Source organism: Chaetodon trifascialis, chromosome 7 (assembly GCF_039877785.1).
Source record: "Chaetodon trifascialis isolate fChaTrf1 chromosome 7, fChaTrf1.hap1, whole genome shotgun sequence".
In the NCBI taxonomy this organism is placed as follows: domain Eukaryota; kingdom Metazoa; phylum Chordata; class Actinopteri; order Chaetodontiformes; family Chaetodontidae; genus Chaetodon; species Chaetodon trifascialis.
The window spans coordinates 13,109,330-13,126,471 of NC_092062.1; the positions used below are offsets into that span (position 1 = coordinate 13,109,330).

Here is a 17,142-nt window from a genome sequence, read left to right on the forward strand (position 1 = left end):
TTTGTTTGACTGCGTATTAATGTACACTTGCTCGATGATTATGAATCTGATCTTTCAAAAATCTAAACATCCCTGTTCCTATTCATCACCAGTGGCCAGTTCATTAATCTATACATTTACTGTGACAACATGCTGCATTCCATTGTCTTCTAATTACACCACATGGGGGATGTCACTGAAGGGCTGTGATTCCTAGTGAAGCCTAATTGGTCTCCCCCCCCGCCCCCCCAGTACCAGAACATAAAAGCTTACCATGTTGAAGACTGCCATTATGAGTATTAGAGCTGTGGTTGTCATGGTGAGAGTGATGCGGGGCCATGGCTTGTTGGCAATAATGACTGATGACCTCAGCAGCCACATCCAAGAAGTGGAGGCGCTTTTACTGCAGTGCTGCAGGAACACGTACACACAACATCACACAAAAGTAAAAGAACATACGAGTCAAAGTGCACAGGTGGACTTCAAGCTGGACTTCAGGAGCTGAGGTGTGAGACATCACGGGCAGCTTTAAACACACACACAGAAGCAGCACCAAGGAACAACAAGTGTATGCACTAATTAAAATAAGTAAATAACATGCATATCAACAGAGAAAAAGCACAGTAAATTAATAAATTCATTTAAGTGAATTAATTCCTGTTGAGTAAGGACAGTTACTGTGAAATAAATGACACAATACATAAGAAATTCACACGCTGAAGTATCTATTACTAACTCCGAATTGCCTCAGGATTTCAAGAGACATACGATTATGAAAAGAGGGGTCCTATCAAATAAATGGATGCTGCAATATTGTTCAAACTACATACAATAACAGAGCAATAAAATAACCGCTACATCATGTATAAAACACTGTACTCAAAAGGAATATACAGCTTTTAATGATAATCATTAAAACCAAAGCAAAGCTAAAGGGGATGTTGACTAACTTCCAGTTCCTACTAATCAGATCATTTTAATTAAGAGCAGTACACACTGTGCATTCAGCAATATGACCTGTCAGGCCACACACTATGGCACTGTGTTATTAATACATTTATATACAAAATTTTCATTGATGCAAAAATGTGATCTTCCATGTGAGTCAGTTCCTTTTTCCTCTTTGCAGTGTTGTCTTCAGCTGAGTGTGTTTCATTGTGAGATGACAGTGAAAGCCCAAATCATTTGCTTGATCATTTTAGAGCAATATATGAGCATCACCGGGGCTGAGTGGATGTGACATTTGAATAGCTTAGGGGTGTGCATTACAATTATATAAAGTGAGGATGGCAGACTGTACTACGCACCAGCGGGATTACAGAAAATGTACAGCTGGTCGGACACATCATTTTGTTTTGAAAACAAGGCAGAAACAATTTCATCTCTAGACCAGCAGGCAACATCATAGTAACATGTCAACTTGAATTATACCTATGAATGAAAAGACAAAGTAAGAGAATCCAGGGTTGATTTAAGGAGAAAATTTCAAGTTACACAGTCATAGAACGAGCAGAACGTGCAAACCAGTCATCAGATAACCATCTTTGACCTTTCTGAGGTTCCCACCATCGTTCCAGCCTAAACAGTGACAGTTTCTGCAAGAAATGCCACATGGGTCAACTGCCTGGTTACAGCTGTCTGATTTTCAAAAGCCATCCAAAGTTATGGCATGGGAGGAAAACATGTACGCTACATATCATTTGGATCTCAGATCTCCAATGATCAAATCCAACAGACTGATTTTTCTACTTCCTCATTTATAATTTTAATAGAAAGACCTTAAGATTTCAGTTGCACTGAATATTTCACGTGAAATTAAATATGTGACATGTTTCACACCGAACGTGTCTTAAAATTCTCTACTGGAGATTAAGGAATCATTTCATTGTTGATCCCCACTTGTGACATGAGGCTGGGACAAAGGAACTGAACGTGCCCTTGAAATTGAAAGGCACTCGCCTACAAAGCTGTGCCAAGGAAAATCCATGCATAATACATGCTTAATTATGGAGTCTAATGTTCTTATTCACAAAGGATCCACGAACTCCAAGGTGATTCTGAATTATTACACAGAAGCTCTGGAATAAACTGTGACGTGTGTCTTGCAAAAATTCCACAAAAAGCAGACAATAGCATGAACTGAAGCAAAAACCCAGCAATGCCAAGCATGTTGATAAAAGGCAGCAGGAGCCTTTGTCAATGTTCACTATCAAGTGCTGTTTTGTTTTTGGGCCTTGGGCAATATCCTTGGGGAGCACAGTTCAGTGCTGAGCAGCAGAGTCTCACTTGCAAAGAACTAAAGATCAGAAGTTGGGTGGAACAGCTTGTGCAGACCTGCGGCTTATGGAATTTTGTAGTACCTTTAATGATTAAAAGTCATTTCTGCTTTCCTTTTCCCCTCATTCTCTTTGTTTTTTTGTCTTTCGTGTATTTTTACTTGACATGTATCACAGAAGAGAGCTGAAGTAGCGTTTGAAGCATTATCTTCCATCGGCAATAGCACAGACATGACTGGCCGCTCTTTCAAAAGGGCACGTCATCAGATTGTTAGATCTATTTTTTTCAACACAAATAACAAAATTAACTCAGCCTTTTCCAAATGATTTATAATACAAACACATTAAATATGCTGTAAGACCCCAAATCTCAAGATCCAGTAGAGACTAATACACAGCACAGTGTGTTTGCTATGAGGGGAAACAAATGTCTTCACTGCAAAGATTAAGACAAAAAGACATTTCACTAATAGATCTAAACATCTCTATGTTGCCCAGAAAGATGTACCAAAGCAGCACAGGCTCTCTGAGGGGCAGGGGGAGATGAAGAAGGACCACCTGTTTCATGCACAGGGTCAGGTTTCAGGGGCACTTAGGCTGACAACAAGGGTACTTAATGGGGTGTTAAGCTGACCAGAGGGGCGCTTGAACAACTCATGTACCACTCATGACGTTAGGACAGCCATTAAGAAAACCAGGTATACCATCAGAGAGCAGGCACATCCTGGTTAAATACGGCTTTTGATATCAAAGGACACATTTAAAACGATGCAGTTAATTGATTTACTCACCAGGAAGTGTCCGATGAAACATATGAAGAGGATCATAGAAAGGATAAGAAAAGCCATTCCAAAGGATACTCCCAAGACAGTCGTCCTACAAAATGCAATATGTCATCAAGTTTTAATTAAGTTCATGTCAGTGTGCAAAACGGCTCTTATCTCAAAATGACTTATCAAGGCACAGAGACATGAGCGACATTTAGCTTAGCATCTACATTTTACAACGCAGAGCAAATTCTCGCATTAGCAGTAATGCTACTCCTGTAATAGTTTGAATTATAAAGCACACGTACTTTGGAAGGACGAGAATCTGCACGATAAAGATGCAGAAAAAGATCAAACAGGCGCAGGTGACATAGTATTTGAAGGCTGGCAAGGTTGTTGCTCTGTACTGTAAAGGATAAAAAAAAAGGTCAAGTTTCAACAGAAGGCTTTTACAACTGATATTAAAGTTACTTCAAAAGCTCCTCAACTGTGCACTCAGACAACACTAGTCTCCCTGTAATTTACAAGATTTGAGGGCAAGCTAAGCGTAGACAAGAGACCAAGCAGTAACAATATGTTGTGTAATCCTCTTTGAAATAACCATTGCTATGTATCCACCGAGGGCTGCATGATGCCTATGCACTTGTGCTGCCTCTTACCTCCTTCTCCAGGGATTTGTTATGAAAGAATAATGATATTCTTTGGATGTCCTCGGACTTGAGCCACTGTCTGGGAGCATAAAGACATAATAGAGATCAGATGCAAAGGAGGACACAGACACTGTTAAAAATAAATTTGATGTGTTTATACTGAAAAATGAAGATTCAAGTTGTGTTTGTTCAGAATATCCAACAGGGGTATGGAGAGGCAGGGATTCAGTGCAACTTCCAGTACATTTAGAAGACATTTTAGAAGACAGCACATCTTATCAGGATTCGAATTTTCAAAAATGAATTATTTTTTAATTCATTTTTTAAAATGACCCTTACTTTTGTGCATTGATCCCATCAAAGGTTCTGATCATCCTCTCGTTAAGTTCCTCCTCAAACCGTTTCTTCTGAGACTTTGTCCTTTAGTGGGTAACAAGATGAAAAAGAGACATAATATCGTTTAAGTTCGTATAATATTAGTCATACACATCAAAGCCTCCAGCAGAAGTCTAGTCTTATTAAACATCTTGTCGTCTGGCTCTGCACTGTTAAGGGATGGGGATAATCCTGCCAAGGAAAATTGTGCTGGAGCTGTAAAATGAGCAGCTTGCCTTTCTGATCTCCTTTGGAAGTGATACTGCCCCATTGGCACATCCTAGACGCAGAGGAAGGGGAGAGAAATGGGTTACAAGCTCGATCTGAACTTCCCCATCACTTAAATCACAACATATGTGTAGGACAAATGTACACACCGCAGTGTTGATCTTCCCATTCTCATTAGTCATGCTGTCTCTGTGGTGCAGGTTGGCAAAGGGCTTGGCTGCTCCCCAGGACTCTAGATAGCGGGTCATCCTGACTGAGGCTCTCATCTTTGCTCCATCTAGAGTGTGTCGAGGGCGATAATGATGCTGTGGGCTCCGACGCTCCACCTGGACAAACATGATAATTAAGTAATTTTATTACATTTTATTCAACTTCCAATTATTATTTTACTGTAAGTGACGTATGTGCTACGGTACCTTTGGGTTGATGACCAGATAAGTGATGACTCCATGTTCCTTCAGGTAGGGGTCTCTTTCTTGTCCATCCCCGTCTTCTACCTTATAGGCACCATTCAGGTGTTCCAGGGTCACTGAGGTGATGTGGACTCGCCTGGAAATGAGCAGTTCAATCAATGAATGGTTTCTATAAATGGATCTGGGCATTCTTCTGGTATCCTCCAGCAAGGATGTGCGACAATCTAATGTAGTGTTACCTTATGCCAACAGGAGCACATGCTTCTGTTTCACTTCCAGCTCACTCACCCTGGGACCCCTCCCGCCTCCATATGATTGGCAAGCGTGACATCATGTGACCAAACATCATACTGCCATTTCTGGAGGCCAATCACACCACACAGGACATTCCCAGAATGCACGCCGACACGCATGTTGATGTCCACCCCTGTGGCATCTCGTACTTTCCTGTCATGCAGCAAAAAACATCTCTGGTCAAACGTGGATCAGCTGTACCAAATATCTTGTTAGAAAAGAGGGGAAATGCTTGTATGCAGATGGCATATGCAGGGAAATGAAACACTGGAATAGTAGGAGAGAGATGAAAACCTGCCACAGGAATTTTCACGTGTTCAGAGTAAATGAAGTCTGTTAACACATGCTAATCCTGATTTAAACGTTTCTTCAATCAAACATTGCAATTTGCGGTCTTTCTCTCTCCATTAACTCGGTCTCAGCCTCCTCCCCTCTGTCTCCAACTGAAGCCTAGAGGTGAGAGAGGACCTCACACATTACCACCACACATTTAAAGCAGCTAAATTGGCAATCAAGAAATAGTCTCTACATCTGAACTAATGGATACCATTACGGGTAGAGCTTGTTTCAATACATGTAGTCAAACAGGCACTGTGTTTAAAGGCATATCTGAACAATCTTTGAAATGCAGGGAGTCAAAAGTAGTACCTAAAATTTCCAGGACGCAGCTGAGTTAAAACACACAAGAATCAGCATGGAGCAAAATGTCTGTACTGCAGGAGGCAGTTTCTGTATGATGAACCCCTGTGCATATTTGTGCATTTGCAGGTCAGATATTTGAACACATTCTACCCAACATTAATGCATCAGAGTTGGATCCTTTAATCCTTAATATGATTAATTAAGACATACTGTGCTGTAACAGAGTAAAAAAACATTTCAAAAATGGGACTGTCATTCTTTAGCAGCACTGTTACGTAACTGGCACTTACTTGATGGCCTCGCACATGTCAAGGCCCATTTTCACACAGTTCTTAGCATGGTTCAGCAGAGACTCTGGCAGGCCGGACACGCAGTAGTAGCAGTCGCCAAGGATTTTGATCCGCATACATTCATTTTCCTGCATACAAAAAGGTCAGAACATGGGATCAAAACAGGGTCAGATAAAGGTCCCTCTCACAGACAGTTCACGCTGCTTTTTAACTGAATTATATAAAAACACTTTGAGGGAAAAAGTCTAATATATAATATATAGTTCTTAGGATTTTGACCATGTAGGACTGAACATTAGAGAAAATGCATCATGAACCAAAAAAATGGCCATGAATGCATAAAAGCTGGTCCGTATTTGTTAAGCATTTAAGGTGGATATTACCCTTCACAACATGTAACAGTCAGTAAAACCAGTAAGATGAGTTTTATCATTTTGCCTCCAATGGAAAAGCAAAATGACCACTTTGTTAGGATGTGATGGAGTCCAACAATGAAATGTTTACCTTGGCAATTTGATCAAATTTGCCGAACAACTCATTCAGCATGTGCACCAGCTCTCCAGGTGAGCAGTCACTGGCCAGCCGCGTGAATCCCACTATATCAGCATACAGTATACTAAAGAGGGAAAAACAGATATAAATCACTAAACTACAATGGTTCTGGAAGATTTCCAGGACTAACTGTGGGATTCAAAACAAAAAGAATTTACATTTGCACTGCTCTCTATGTAAATCGGTACTCTTGAGACATACTGTATACACAGTGTGAGTCACATTATGTGCCTTACAAGCACAGCGCTGTACTCTGCGGACATATAAGTGGCCAATAAAAATAAATAATACATGCCTGACATTTGTGTGTCTCTGGACATAGAGATTGTGAAAATTGTTTGTGTTCTCAATCTGGCCGAAGTTCGGACCCTTCAGTCTCTGGATGATCTCAGCTTTCATCACCCGGGCGATGTGAGCTGGCAGCAGAGAGAGCAGGAGACGCTCCTGATAACACACAGAGAGACGAAGCAGGAGTGCAGGGATGGTCAGAAAAATCAAGGGAAATAAGCAGATTATTGCATTTTAAAACAATCAACATTTGTGAGAAATATACAGTTTCATATGGGAAAATCTGTCAAAAAGATAAATAACAGTTCATTTGTTTTAGTTCAGAGTATTTTCTCACAAGGATTCATTGCTCCATCACCCCAAAGAATCACTTCAGTGGCATAACCCGAAATCATGTTTAAACTACAGTAATGCAAATGCAAAACAAGAACAAAGCTTTCAGAGCCAACGTTTGGATATTTATGTAATCAAAGTACAGTGACTGGGGATCCTGTTGCTGAAAAAAGTTTTACATTTTCGGCAAATGGATATTTAATTGAATTCAGTCATAATCTAATTCTGAAGCATTAACCTTTGATGAGACAGGGAGACAAAAAGCTGTCATCATTGTGTCACCGCACTCAATGAAAGCTTCAGATGCTAACTGAAGGTTAATTGGGCACTGCGTGGTGTCAGGTTGACTCTCTGACTGACTCAGGAAGTATGAACGATAAAAAAAACAACAACACAGTTTTACAGGGCTTATTATTCCATTGCCAGCCACCAGAGTACAGGCTGCACCATTATTCACCTCCCTCCTTTTCGTTTATTTAGTGGTACCTTTACCACCTTTGTTTTTCTCTGAGGCTACTGTAGGTATTATTCTAAGCCAACCTGCCCCTTAATTAGCAAATAAAAACTCCTCCTAGGGTGAAGATGTGTTCAAGATTGGAGAAAACACTTAATTAAGCCAATGTCACCTCCAACTTGAAGTTTTCTGCACCATTGATCATCTCCCTGCACCGCTGCTGAGGCTCAGAGGGTTCATGGTGCCTGCTAACAAACACTGCCAGATCTTTGGGCTTACGATGAATTCACATCGCCCCCCTTGGACCACTCATACCGAAAATATATGCACTCACTGTACTGCAGGGCACTTTGGATAAAAGCATGCAGCAAACGGCATATATTATGAGCGCCCCAGAGACATGTGTCTCTGCACAGTTACTACCATCTGTCGCAGGCACAGTAGCACTCCAGGGCTATCGCGAAAAGCTCCACCCAAGGCATTTTCAGCTTCACTCACGGTAGTTCTAACAACACAAGCTGGATTCACCATGGGGGAAACCAAGCCTGGCCTTTCACAACAACAGCCGGATTCACCCTCATCTGACATACCCAAAAGCTACAACTGCAGCAGCCGTAGTTAAAAGCTACCTCCAGCCCAGGCTCGCACAGCAGTAAGCTTTAATTAACACCTTGCTATTTTCTCATAGGGAGCCACCCTGCTCGAATGCAGCAGCACCAAATTCACCTGTGTTAACTGTACTCACCAGTTACTACTTTACGCAGAGCATGTGGAGAAAAGCACACATGAACAGATGTGCATATAATGTTGCTGGTTGGCTGCATATCATATCATATATCATATTGAGATAGTGTGTTATACTGTGTTGCTCAGCTGCAAAGACTTCAGCCAGAAGTCAGAGGATCCTAAAAGAGCTTCTACTACCAAGAATTTAGGAGCAGGCTCCAGGGACTCGACTTAATCATCACACTAACTGGGGTCATTAATGATTACCACACTCTGTAAAACACAACTGCTGACATGAATCCTCTGTGGACGCCTTCCCTTCCCAAACCAAAGGAATCTGGCATGGACTTGTGAGTGGAGCCGATTTTAAGTAAAGGTCAGAAAGCACAGGAAGGAGCTGAAAAGCAAATGCCTGCAGAGTGAACGTTTAACCCCAATTCGGCACAGTGCAGGTGTATGGACGCACACGTACACTGATAAATTATCAGTGTAAGCTCCAGTGAGAACAGAAGCAGTTTTAGTCACAGCAGATGAAAAAACAAACAAACATAACAATAACTTTGAGACCACAACATAAACCCCTTCTGGGTTCAGTGACTTTGCTCTGGATTAAATGTCATTTTCTAAGTCCTGGGTGTGCCATAATGTTGTTTTCATTTATTTACTGTATAATGATAATTATCCTGACTACTGAGCTACACTTGCTCCAATCTTCTTTCAGAATCCATTCCTCACGCTTACCCCCCATCATTTTCATCACTGTTGTAATCAACACCATCGCCATCAACACTACCACATGTACTCAGTCACTCACTGCCTGCCTGACTTTCACCGGCTCACTGGCCATTAGGACTTATTGACACCACTTTACCTGTTGTCTCTTCTCAAACTCCAGTTTAATTGGGGACTTGATGCAGTTGCAGGTGTCCTGATAAGTCTGCTTAAGTGCCAGCTCCATTAGATGCTTGTGGTACGCCCCCGCCATGTTGCCACACAGGAAAATTATAATATTGGCCAAAATCTGTGCGGGAGCAGAGGACAGACAAAGCTGGTATTAGATAAATATCAGACAAAAATAATCTTCACGTCAAATACATTAATGGGTGACTGGTAATCTGGCATTTTGAGGGCAGAAACAGAGCTGTGCAAGGGAATACACAACATTTCTATGTGGTGTGTTATCTAGCGTACATCTCCAGGGGCTTATTTTAAGCAACCTCCCCTCCAGCCTGCTGAAGAAATGAGAAAAGAACAGAAATGAAAAGTAAATCATAAATAAATCCAGTGGCCCCCTGTGCAAGCACACACACACACACACACACACACACACACACACACACACACACACACACACACACACACACACACACACACACACACACACACACACACACACACACACACACACACACACACACACACCACAGTGTACCACCTCCAGCACCACATATCTATTGTACAGAAGGCAGCAACCCAAGAGCAGTGTGCCTGACTACCTGCAGGAAAATAAGTGAAGATGTATCTTGACAATATTTCATTAAACATTGTACATCATATTTGGAACTTCCTCATCTTTATTTGAGCGTAAAATGCTCATTTTCAGTCTGATTTCTAACTGTCTTGCACATACTTCCTTTGTCACTCGCCCTTTTGTGCTTCCAGTATTAGACACATGAAAGCCAAGTCTGACAAGGTAAAGTTGGGCCTGACACGTCCCAGGATCAAAACTTTACAGAGGGAGATCACTCATTTTGATTTTGCTAACTTCTTCTCTGACATTAGCCTCAGGCCACAACATTTTCTGAATCTTAGGAAAGATTTGTCCATTGTGCATCCATTCAACAATTTCACTTAGGGCTGTGTACGTGGCATTACAGGCTCACAGGGCCACTGCTGTACATCTTTGTCAGGTACTAGTTCTAGAATACAAGAATCAATGAGCTTGTTTACAGCTTGCATTAAAATGCGTCTTGTATCCAGAGTGTATCTCAACATGAGATCCAACTGAGATCTGATTGCTCTGTCCAGCTGTTTTTTGTTCTTCCTCCTTCTTACACCCTCCTCTCACTTGTATGGACTTTTGACTGCTTTTTGAAGCGGGTGAGCACCTGTACCCATGTGGCCGAGCACTATCCAACTGCAAACCGATCACCCAAAACACATTTTAATGCAAGGTGTGAAGGGAGTAACACGTTCATGGCACATGCTGTACCTGATGCTTACAAACACATCGTGCTCTACTGTACTGTTCAATGGTTTACCATAAGGAATGGGGAAACAGAAAAAGCTGACATTCAAGAGCAATTACTCCTGCATATCTGACTACAACAGCAGAGTTTACAAAACAACCGGAGTGCTAAATATGATACATAAGACGAAATGCTTACTCCAACCAAAGCTCTTCATTCTACCCACAGAGCGCAAATTGTGATCGGTGAGAAGTGAAGTCTATTCTGTTTATTTTCATTTCAAAACAGTGCTTGATTTTCATTCACATTTCCCGTATCCCTCATTACAGCTCCACACAGGAAGGTCCATTAGGATGTGGCCCAGTGATGACAGGTGAATGTATAAAGACCCAAATGAGTCCCAATAACCCTGAGCTCATATTTTGCAATTTAAAGCAAACTGACACTATAAAGCTTCTCCACCATCTCTCTGTCTCCTTCACTCTTTCAGTCCCATTCCTATCCTCTCTTACTTGCCTAGCTTGTCTCATTCTCAACAAATTCCTTTCCTTCTTAATGGTGAGCTTATTGTCACTCTGAGAATAGCAATCTGCTCTCTCTCTCTTTTCTGATGTAAATATGCCCCACAGCTTTATAGTACAGCACCAGGAGAATGAGCCTGTGACCTTTTGCACAAAGAACAAAACATTTGTTTCAGAAAAAAATTATCAGACAGAGCAAAAAGCATGAAGCTGCCCACAGAAGAGTTTCACATACAGTTGCAAACTTCTGCCGGCAGCGTCAGTGCGAACACGATTTCCTTTTGCTAACGGTGAAGACATGGCACTCCCTGCTGCTCTCTCTTGAATAACAAGACAATTATTATTCATCAGCACAGTTCATTAACTGTTTCATAACCAGGACCTGGAGTGCGTAATACCTATAAAACAATTCACAACCAATAACAAAGACATAATTAAGTGCACAGATGTGTACAGTGTCCTTACTGAGAAAAACAGGATCTGATTTGTACGTTCAGACATACATGCTGTTCTAAGCGTGTTTAACACTGTGAATCCACCAGCAATGTACCTGCCTCTCCTTTATGTTTGACAAAAGCAAACATCAGGGGCAGAGGCTATGTGCATGAGTGTGCTCTGCTGGCTGGGTTTATGTTCACATTTATTCACTGAATTTGGGACAGATGTCCCTCTTACTGTCCACTGAATTTATTATCTCCTCTCTGCACATTTCCAAACACTGAAAGAAGACACATAACCCGAGCTTTTTCTTTTTTCCCCAAATTAAAGGCATTGCATTTACAAGCCTGGCTTAGTTCATGTCTGTTTATTTTTTACTGAAAGTCTGACAAAACAGTCTGAACTTTTTGCTACAGAATAGTGTTCAGAGCATTGGGTTCAGAGAAATACAATGAATGACTGAAAGCAGACACAAGAAGATTTACTGGGGCTTTTGTAAGCTGCTTTATAAAAGGGTTTTTAGTAGCCCATATACTGTATGCAATATTTTATAACCTTGCTTTAAATAAGCATAATCGTATTTAATTGAAAATCCATTCAGTCTCTCTTTGTGAGCCTGTCAATTACAAATTAGCTGCGCTAGACAACCCAAAACATTAGCTACAAGTACCTGTTTGCAATTTTCTAGTCCTCAAAATCTACATTAGATGTAAATTACTTCATAGTGGCTGGTGGAGGTTTTAAAAACTGATGCTACAAAAAGCAAAGTCATAACAAGAGTATTCTAATGCTCCGACAAAGCCCTCACCCAGGAGCTCATCAAATCAAAAAAAACTTGTAAACTTGCATAACATTTTTTTATTTTTTATTTTTTTTATTGCTCAACAGATTACATTCAGGTCAACCTGGGTACGACTCTATTAGCCAGCATCTGTTAGACAAGACACTGACAGTGATCCAGACCATCTCAAAGGTCAGCTGTGTGAATCGTCCATACCTCACTGGTACCCAATTACAGACAACCGAGAGGTTCAGTGAGGATGGTCTCTAAAGGGCTTTGAGTCCCACCACTGGACTTTGGGATTGTCTATATCAGAGCACTAAGCCCTGTGAAGGCTATTAGAGGTGTTACTATACTATCATGTATAGATGAAGGCAACTGAGCTACTGTCAGCAGACATCGAGCAGACGTGCTTTCATGGTCCATTTAACACAGATGACCGCAAGTGCATTCAATGACAAATTCTACAAATATATCCTCTTATTTGAACAGAAAATAAAAAATAAACCTAAACGCTGGGTGACATACAATGAAAAAGTGGTCTCTACTTGCCCCAAGCTTGATTTCCAAATAAAAAAGACGAGAAATAAGAAACCAATGAATATTAAAACTTCATCTGGATTCAATATGAAGTCCTATTTCTCCTCAAACAGGCAACGCATGTAATATGCAACAGCCGTTAGTGTGCCACTGAGTGTCTGTGAGTGTTCATAAACACTAAAGCTTGAATTGAGAGTTATTAACTGTTGTGCGTTAAATCGTCAGTTATTTATCACAGCGCTCACAAAGAATGCAAATGAAATTTGAGTTTGAGAGGGGAGGCTGCACTATAAAAACACGATGGGAGACTTGCATTATTCATTATCAGTATTGCTGTGAAGCTAATCACAGCTCTGAGTTTAAAGTTAGTTTGGATAAAATCTGAATATTTCAAAGTTCCACACAGATTTATTAAAAAAGTTACTGACTTAACGGACTGACAGAATAAAAGAATACATGTTTACAAGCATTCAACTGCTGTGAGTCAGAGTGGAGTAGAAATACTGAGACCAAGTCTATTTTTTCATTGTCACATACGTTGTGCACCTTTTAGTAGCAGAGAATATAGTTTTAGGGAAAAAAATCAATAATGTAACAATGCATCATCGTTTCTCCATGGGGGAAAAGTGGAATTTGTATTTCTAAATGTTACATACACATAAATCTGGACTGAAGAGAGGGCTTTCACCTCTTCAGTACATGAGCTGGTTCATTTAGACTCCAATGAGCCAGCACTGTAAAGATTAATGGACTTGACAAAGTGTACATGTCAGCATGGTTCCTTCTCACTAAATACCCCCTGGGCAGTTTGTATGCACACTAGAACAATGCGCAAGAGTATGGACATTTAATGGCTGACATTTACCAATCCCTGGTCGGATAGATGGTGGTGTCGTTTGCAAAATGCTGAGCAGGTCTGAAAACTGAAATGATTTGAAATTCAAGCAAATTAAAAATCCAACATACCACTAATGGAAACATACATACTGACTGTGAATATGTGTCAGTGTAAGTGCCTCTGTTCATGCATGTGTGTGCTGGAGTCAGCAGCCAGTTAGTTGAGTTTAGCATAAACATTGTAAACGGGGATTTGCCAAACAGGACCTCCAAAGATTACTGATGTATATGTTATATGTTATTTTTTCAATCTGCTCAACATCCAAAAGTGTACAAATGATATACTGTGGTTTTACAGAGGTTATGTTTCAGACTGTTGCTTGGCCAGGTGCAGTCACTTCCTGCAGTGTGAGGTTGCCAGGAAACCAGTGAAGACTGTGGCTGCTGGTGGTAGCTTCACATTTACTGTACAGTATCAAGAGCGGCAGTAATTTTCTGATCTAACACTTGGCAAGAAAGAAAATGTGACACTGCTGCTTTAAAGGGCCACAAGGGATTTACTTAGCTGTTATCCTTTTTTAGAAAAACAAGCAAACAGAGACAACATTTTAGTCTGCTTTGTACAAATACAGTCTTCAGCTGTAATGTTTTTATCAGGGAGTCATTACTGAAACAGTTATGAGCTAAATGTAGCACAGTTCACAGGACACCTAGAGCGATTAAAGCCTTTTTTTTTTTTTGCTGCGGTCTTCAAGATGCCTCTACACAACAGCAGGTGTTTCAGGGATAGCACAGACTTTCTCATTAATCCTCTCCACCAAATTCTTCCCAGCAGATCACAGTATTTGAGGCAGTGACCTTTACAGTCCCAGTTCTGCAAGCAGCGAATTAAAAATGCATTCAGAGAGACATTTCATTCACAATTCACGTTGGAGTGTGCTCAAAATAACAGGTCAGCGATTCAAATGTAGGGATTTACCTGTGGCTTTCTGAGTCGTTGGACCAGAAATCTGAAGGCAGCTCTGGTAACACAGGATGGACATTTCTTCTTTTTCTTTTACATTTTAAGAGCAAAATGATTTACATAAAGTTTTTTTTTTTTTTAATTATTTACATATGGAGGGTGGGGGGCAATTTGAAGTCTCTTTCCCTCTAGGGAAAAGCCTTATGTTTAGAGGAACTTATGCAGTATATGGCTGCATATTCTTAGCATAGTCAATTAAAATTAAATTGCTACTGGCTGAAGCAATTTACTTGTGCAATCTCTGGACAAATTACAGCATCCGAAAAAAACTTCCATTCAGTGTCCAACCGGAGGAGATTATCAGGAAAGCGAAAAATGTCAGATAATAACATAATAAAGTCAAAAAGCGTGTTAGCCAATTTGCCATCTGATTGAACAGCATATTGTAGTGCTACAAATCCATCAGCCTCATTTGGCAAATGCGACATAGAGAGGTTTTTATAGCTGCCGTCCAGCAGTTACCCTCTGACACATCAGTCTTAGAGCATCACTGCTCTTATCTGAGAAAGAGGATGGAAGCCTGAGCCGGCCACAACACAAAGGGCTGGACCAACATTGGCATATTGCCAGAGAGGAAAATGCACGCATGCACTCTCTCTACCTGACACATATTCACACAGCCTCACACAAAAGCACAAATGTACAGTACAGACACACTGAACACAAGGAGGTGGCAATATGGATGAAATCCTCTCTGACAGTGTATGCAATTTTAAATCGTCATATTGGGACAAACAACATAAAAGCCCAATTGTCAAAAAGTTGGGAAACTGTTAAATTTTAATTTTAAAAAAAGCAGCCATTTGTAAACAAATGTGTTCCTGAGCCCATGTAGTAATCTCCTTTATCCAATCATGTGTTCACAAAGTGGTGAACCTCGCTCCATCCCTGCATGTGAATGACTGAGCCTTTCCAGGACGCCCCTTTCATACCCAATCATGATACTATCACCTGCTACCAATTCCAGCTGGTGTGACTGAACTTGTGACAGGAGTCACAAAATCAAAGTTTATGTTACCATCTTACCAAAATCTGCTGAAGTCCAACGAATTTAAGTCTCTCTGGTGATAATGTGTGGTGAAAATAACAGCGCGTGATTAGCAAATTATCAAAATCCCTGATGGTGCACAAATTTATACTGTGTCACTGTCATGTTGTCATATTGCCCAACGCTGCTGTACATACATGTGTAACAACACACATAATGTACTTGCTCTGCCTCACTGCACATGTTAAAAATTACAAGCATTCAGACTGATCTCAATTTTGGGAAAGAGGTGATGTATGGACAGCATGTATGTATTTTTATTTCCAAGTACTGTATCTAACTCACTCACTCAGCACACAATAGAAATACACCATTCATTATTTCCCAGCTGTCCACACGTAAAGAAACTGGCTTCTGATCAAATTTGGCCAACAACAGAATTGAAATTGAAGGCCTAATTTCAAAGAACAGATCAAATCAGACATAAAATGATTAGTGGTAAATTACTTTGATGCTTTTGTGCATCAGCAGTTAGTTTGGAGCAGTGACCGCAGTATCAGTGTGTTGTATGTCTCTGAGTCAGAGGGAGGCGACAGCTTTTCAGAGCTGAAGATGTTGAAAGATCATTCAAGACCATTTACTGCATGTCCTATTTTTCCCATTGTCCTACAAGTGAGGTCGAAGCACACGTTACTGTACGTAGATTACAGTCAACTGAAAAATAAACGTAATGGGCAAAGTTACACACCAACCTGGCTGGAAACAAATTAAATTTTGTTGCATCTGCCACAATACTTTTCATCCTATTTCTGCAATTTAAATGAACACAGTGTTATGAGGTGTAACAGAAACACTGTTTGGTCAGGAGCTTTTTCAGACTGTTTTAAACTACTCCCCCAACACTCATTCTGGTTACTGTTCCCTCAAGTTAGGCACGGAGTTAAAATAAGACAAGACTGACTATTAAAAATGTGAATAACGGTCAGGAGAAAGAAGTATTAGAGCCTCTACTTCCACATGGTTTTTAGTGAGCGGCTTGGTGTTTTCATTACTTTCACCAAACCTCAGTAAAGCAGCCAGTTCAACTGCTGAAGAAGGCCATGGTATATGATTGAAAGTCCTGGAAAAATCTAGTAAGTCAACCTTAGCTTCAGAGTTTTTTATCAGAATGTGAGGAAAATGAGGAAAATGCCATTCAGCTGCTGATCATGCACTGGTACAATTAAAGTCATTTTTTGTGTTTGGACATTGGAAATGGTACTTTTAGAATGCAATTTTCACTGTCATCTTTCTATCTGGCTGCCATTGGGTGGTGATGAATTTCACGCCCTGCTGGGACAGATCAACCTAAATCTACCAATAACTTCACGATGCCTTTTATTTGATCATCCCAGCTGCTTTGAACAATCGTCATTTATAATGAGAACCAGCAAACCAGTCAGCATCACAGTGGATCCAATATTCCTGTGAAAGACGAACAAACCACTCATGGTGCTGTTTCCATGGCACACTGGATGTACTTCTACGTGATTACAGAGCAAAATGTGGGAGTTACAT

General features: G+C 40.6%; 1 protein-coding gene across 1 annotated transcript in view; it reads right to left on the reverse strand.

Annotated features, from left to right (window-relative positions):
- The window catches only part of adcy2a (adenylate cyclase 2a), a 51,865-nt gene that overhangs the window by 12,198 nt on the left and 22,525 nt on the right, over positions 1–17,142 (reverse strand). The window contains exons 4-16 of the mRNA XM_070967440.1: positions 9,139–9,288; positions 6,762–6,910; positions 6,419–6,530; positions 5,915–6,042; positions 4,977–5,135; positions 4,692–4,824; positions 4,425–4,601; positions 4,284–4,327; positions 4,012–4,092; positions 3,682–3,751; positions 3,331–3,428; positions 3,047–3,131; positions 253–390 (exon numbers count right to left, since the gene is read on the reverse strand). Coding sequence (XP_070823541.1) covers positions 253–390; positions 3,047–3,131; positions 3,331–3,428; positions 3,682–3,751; positions 4,012–4,092; positions 4,284–4,327; positions 4,425–4,601; positions 4,692–4,824; positions 4,977–5,135; positions 5,915–6,042; positions 6,419–6,530; positions 6,762–6,910; positions 9,139–9,288 — 1,524 coding nt within the window. The remainder of the gene's footprint in view (positions 1–252; positions 391–3,046; positions 3,132–3,330; positions 3,429–3,681; positions 3,752–4,011; positions 4,093–4,283; positions 4,328–4,424; positions 4,602–4,691; positions 4,825–4,976; positions 5,136–5,914; positions 6,043–6,418; positions 6,531–6,761; positions 6,911–9,138; positions 9,289–17,142) is intronic.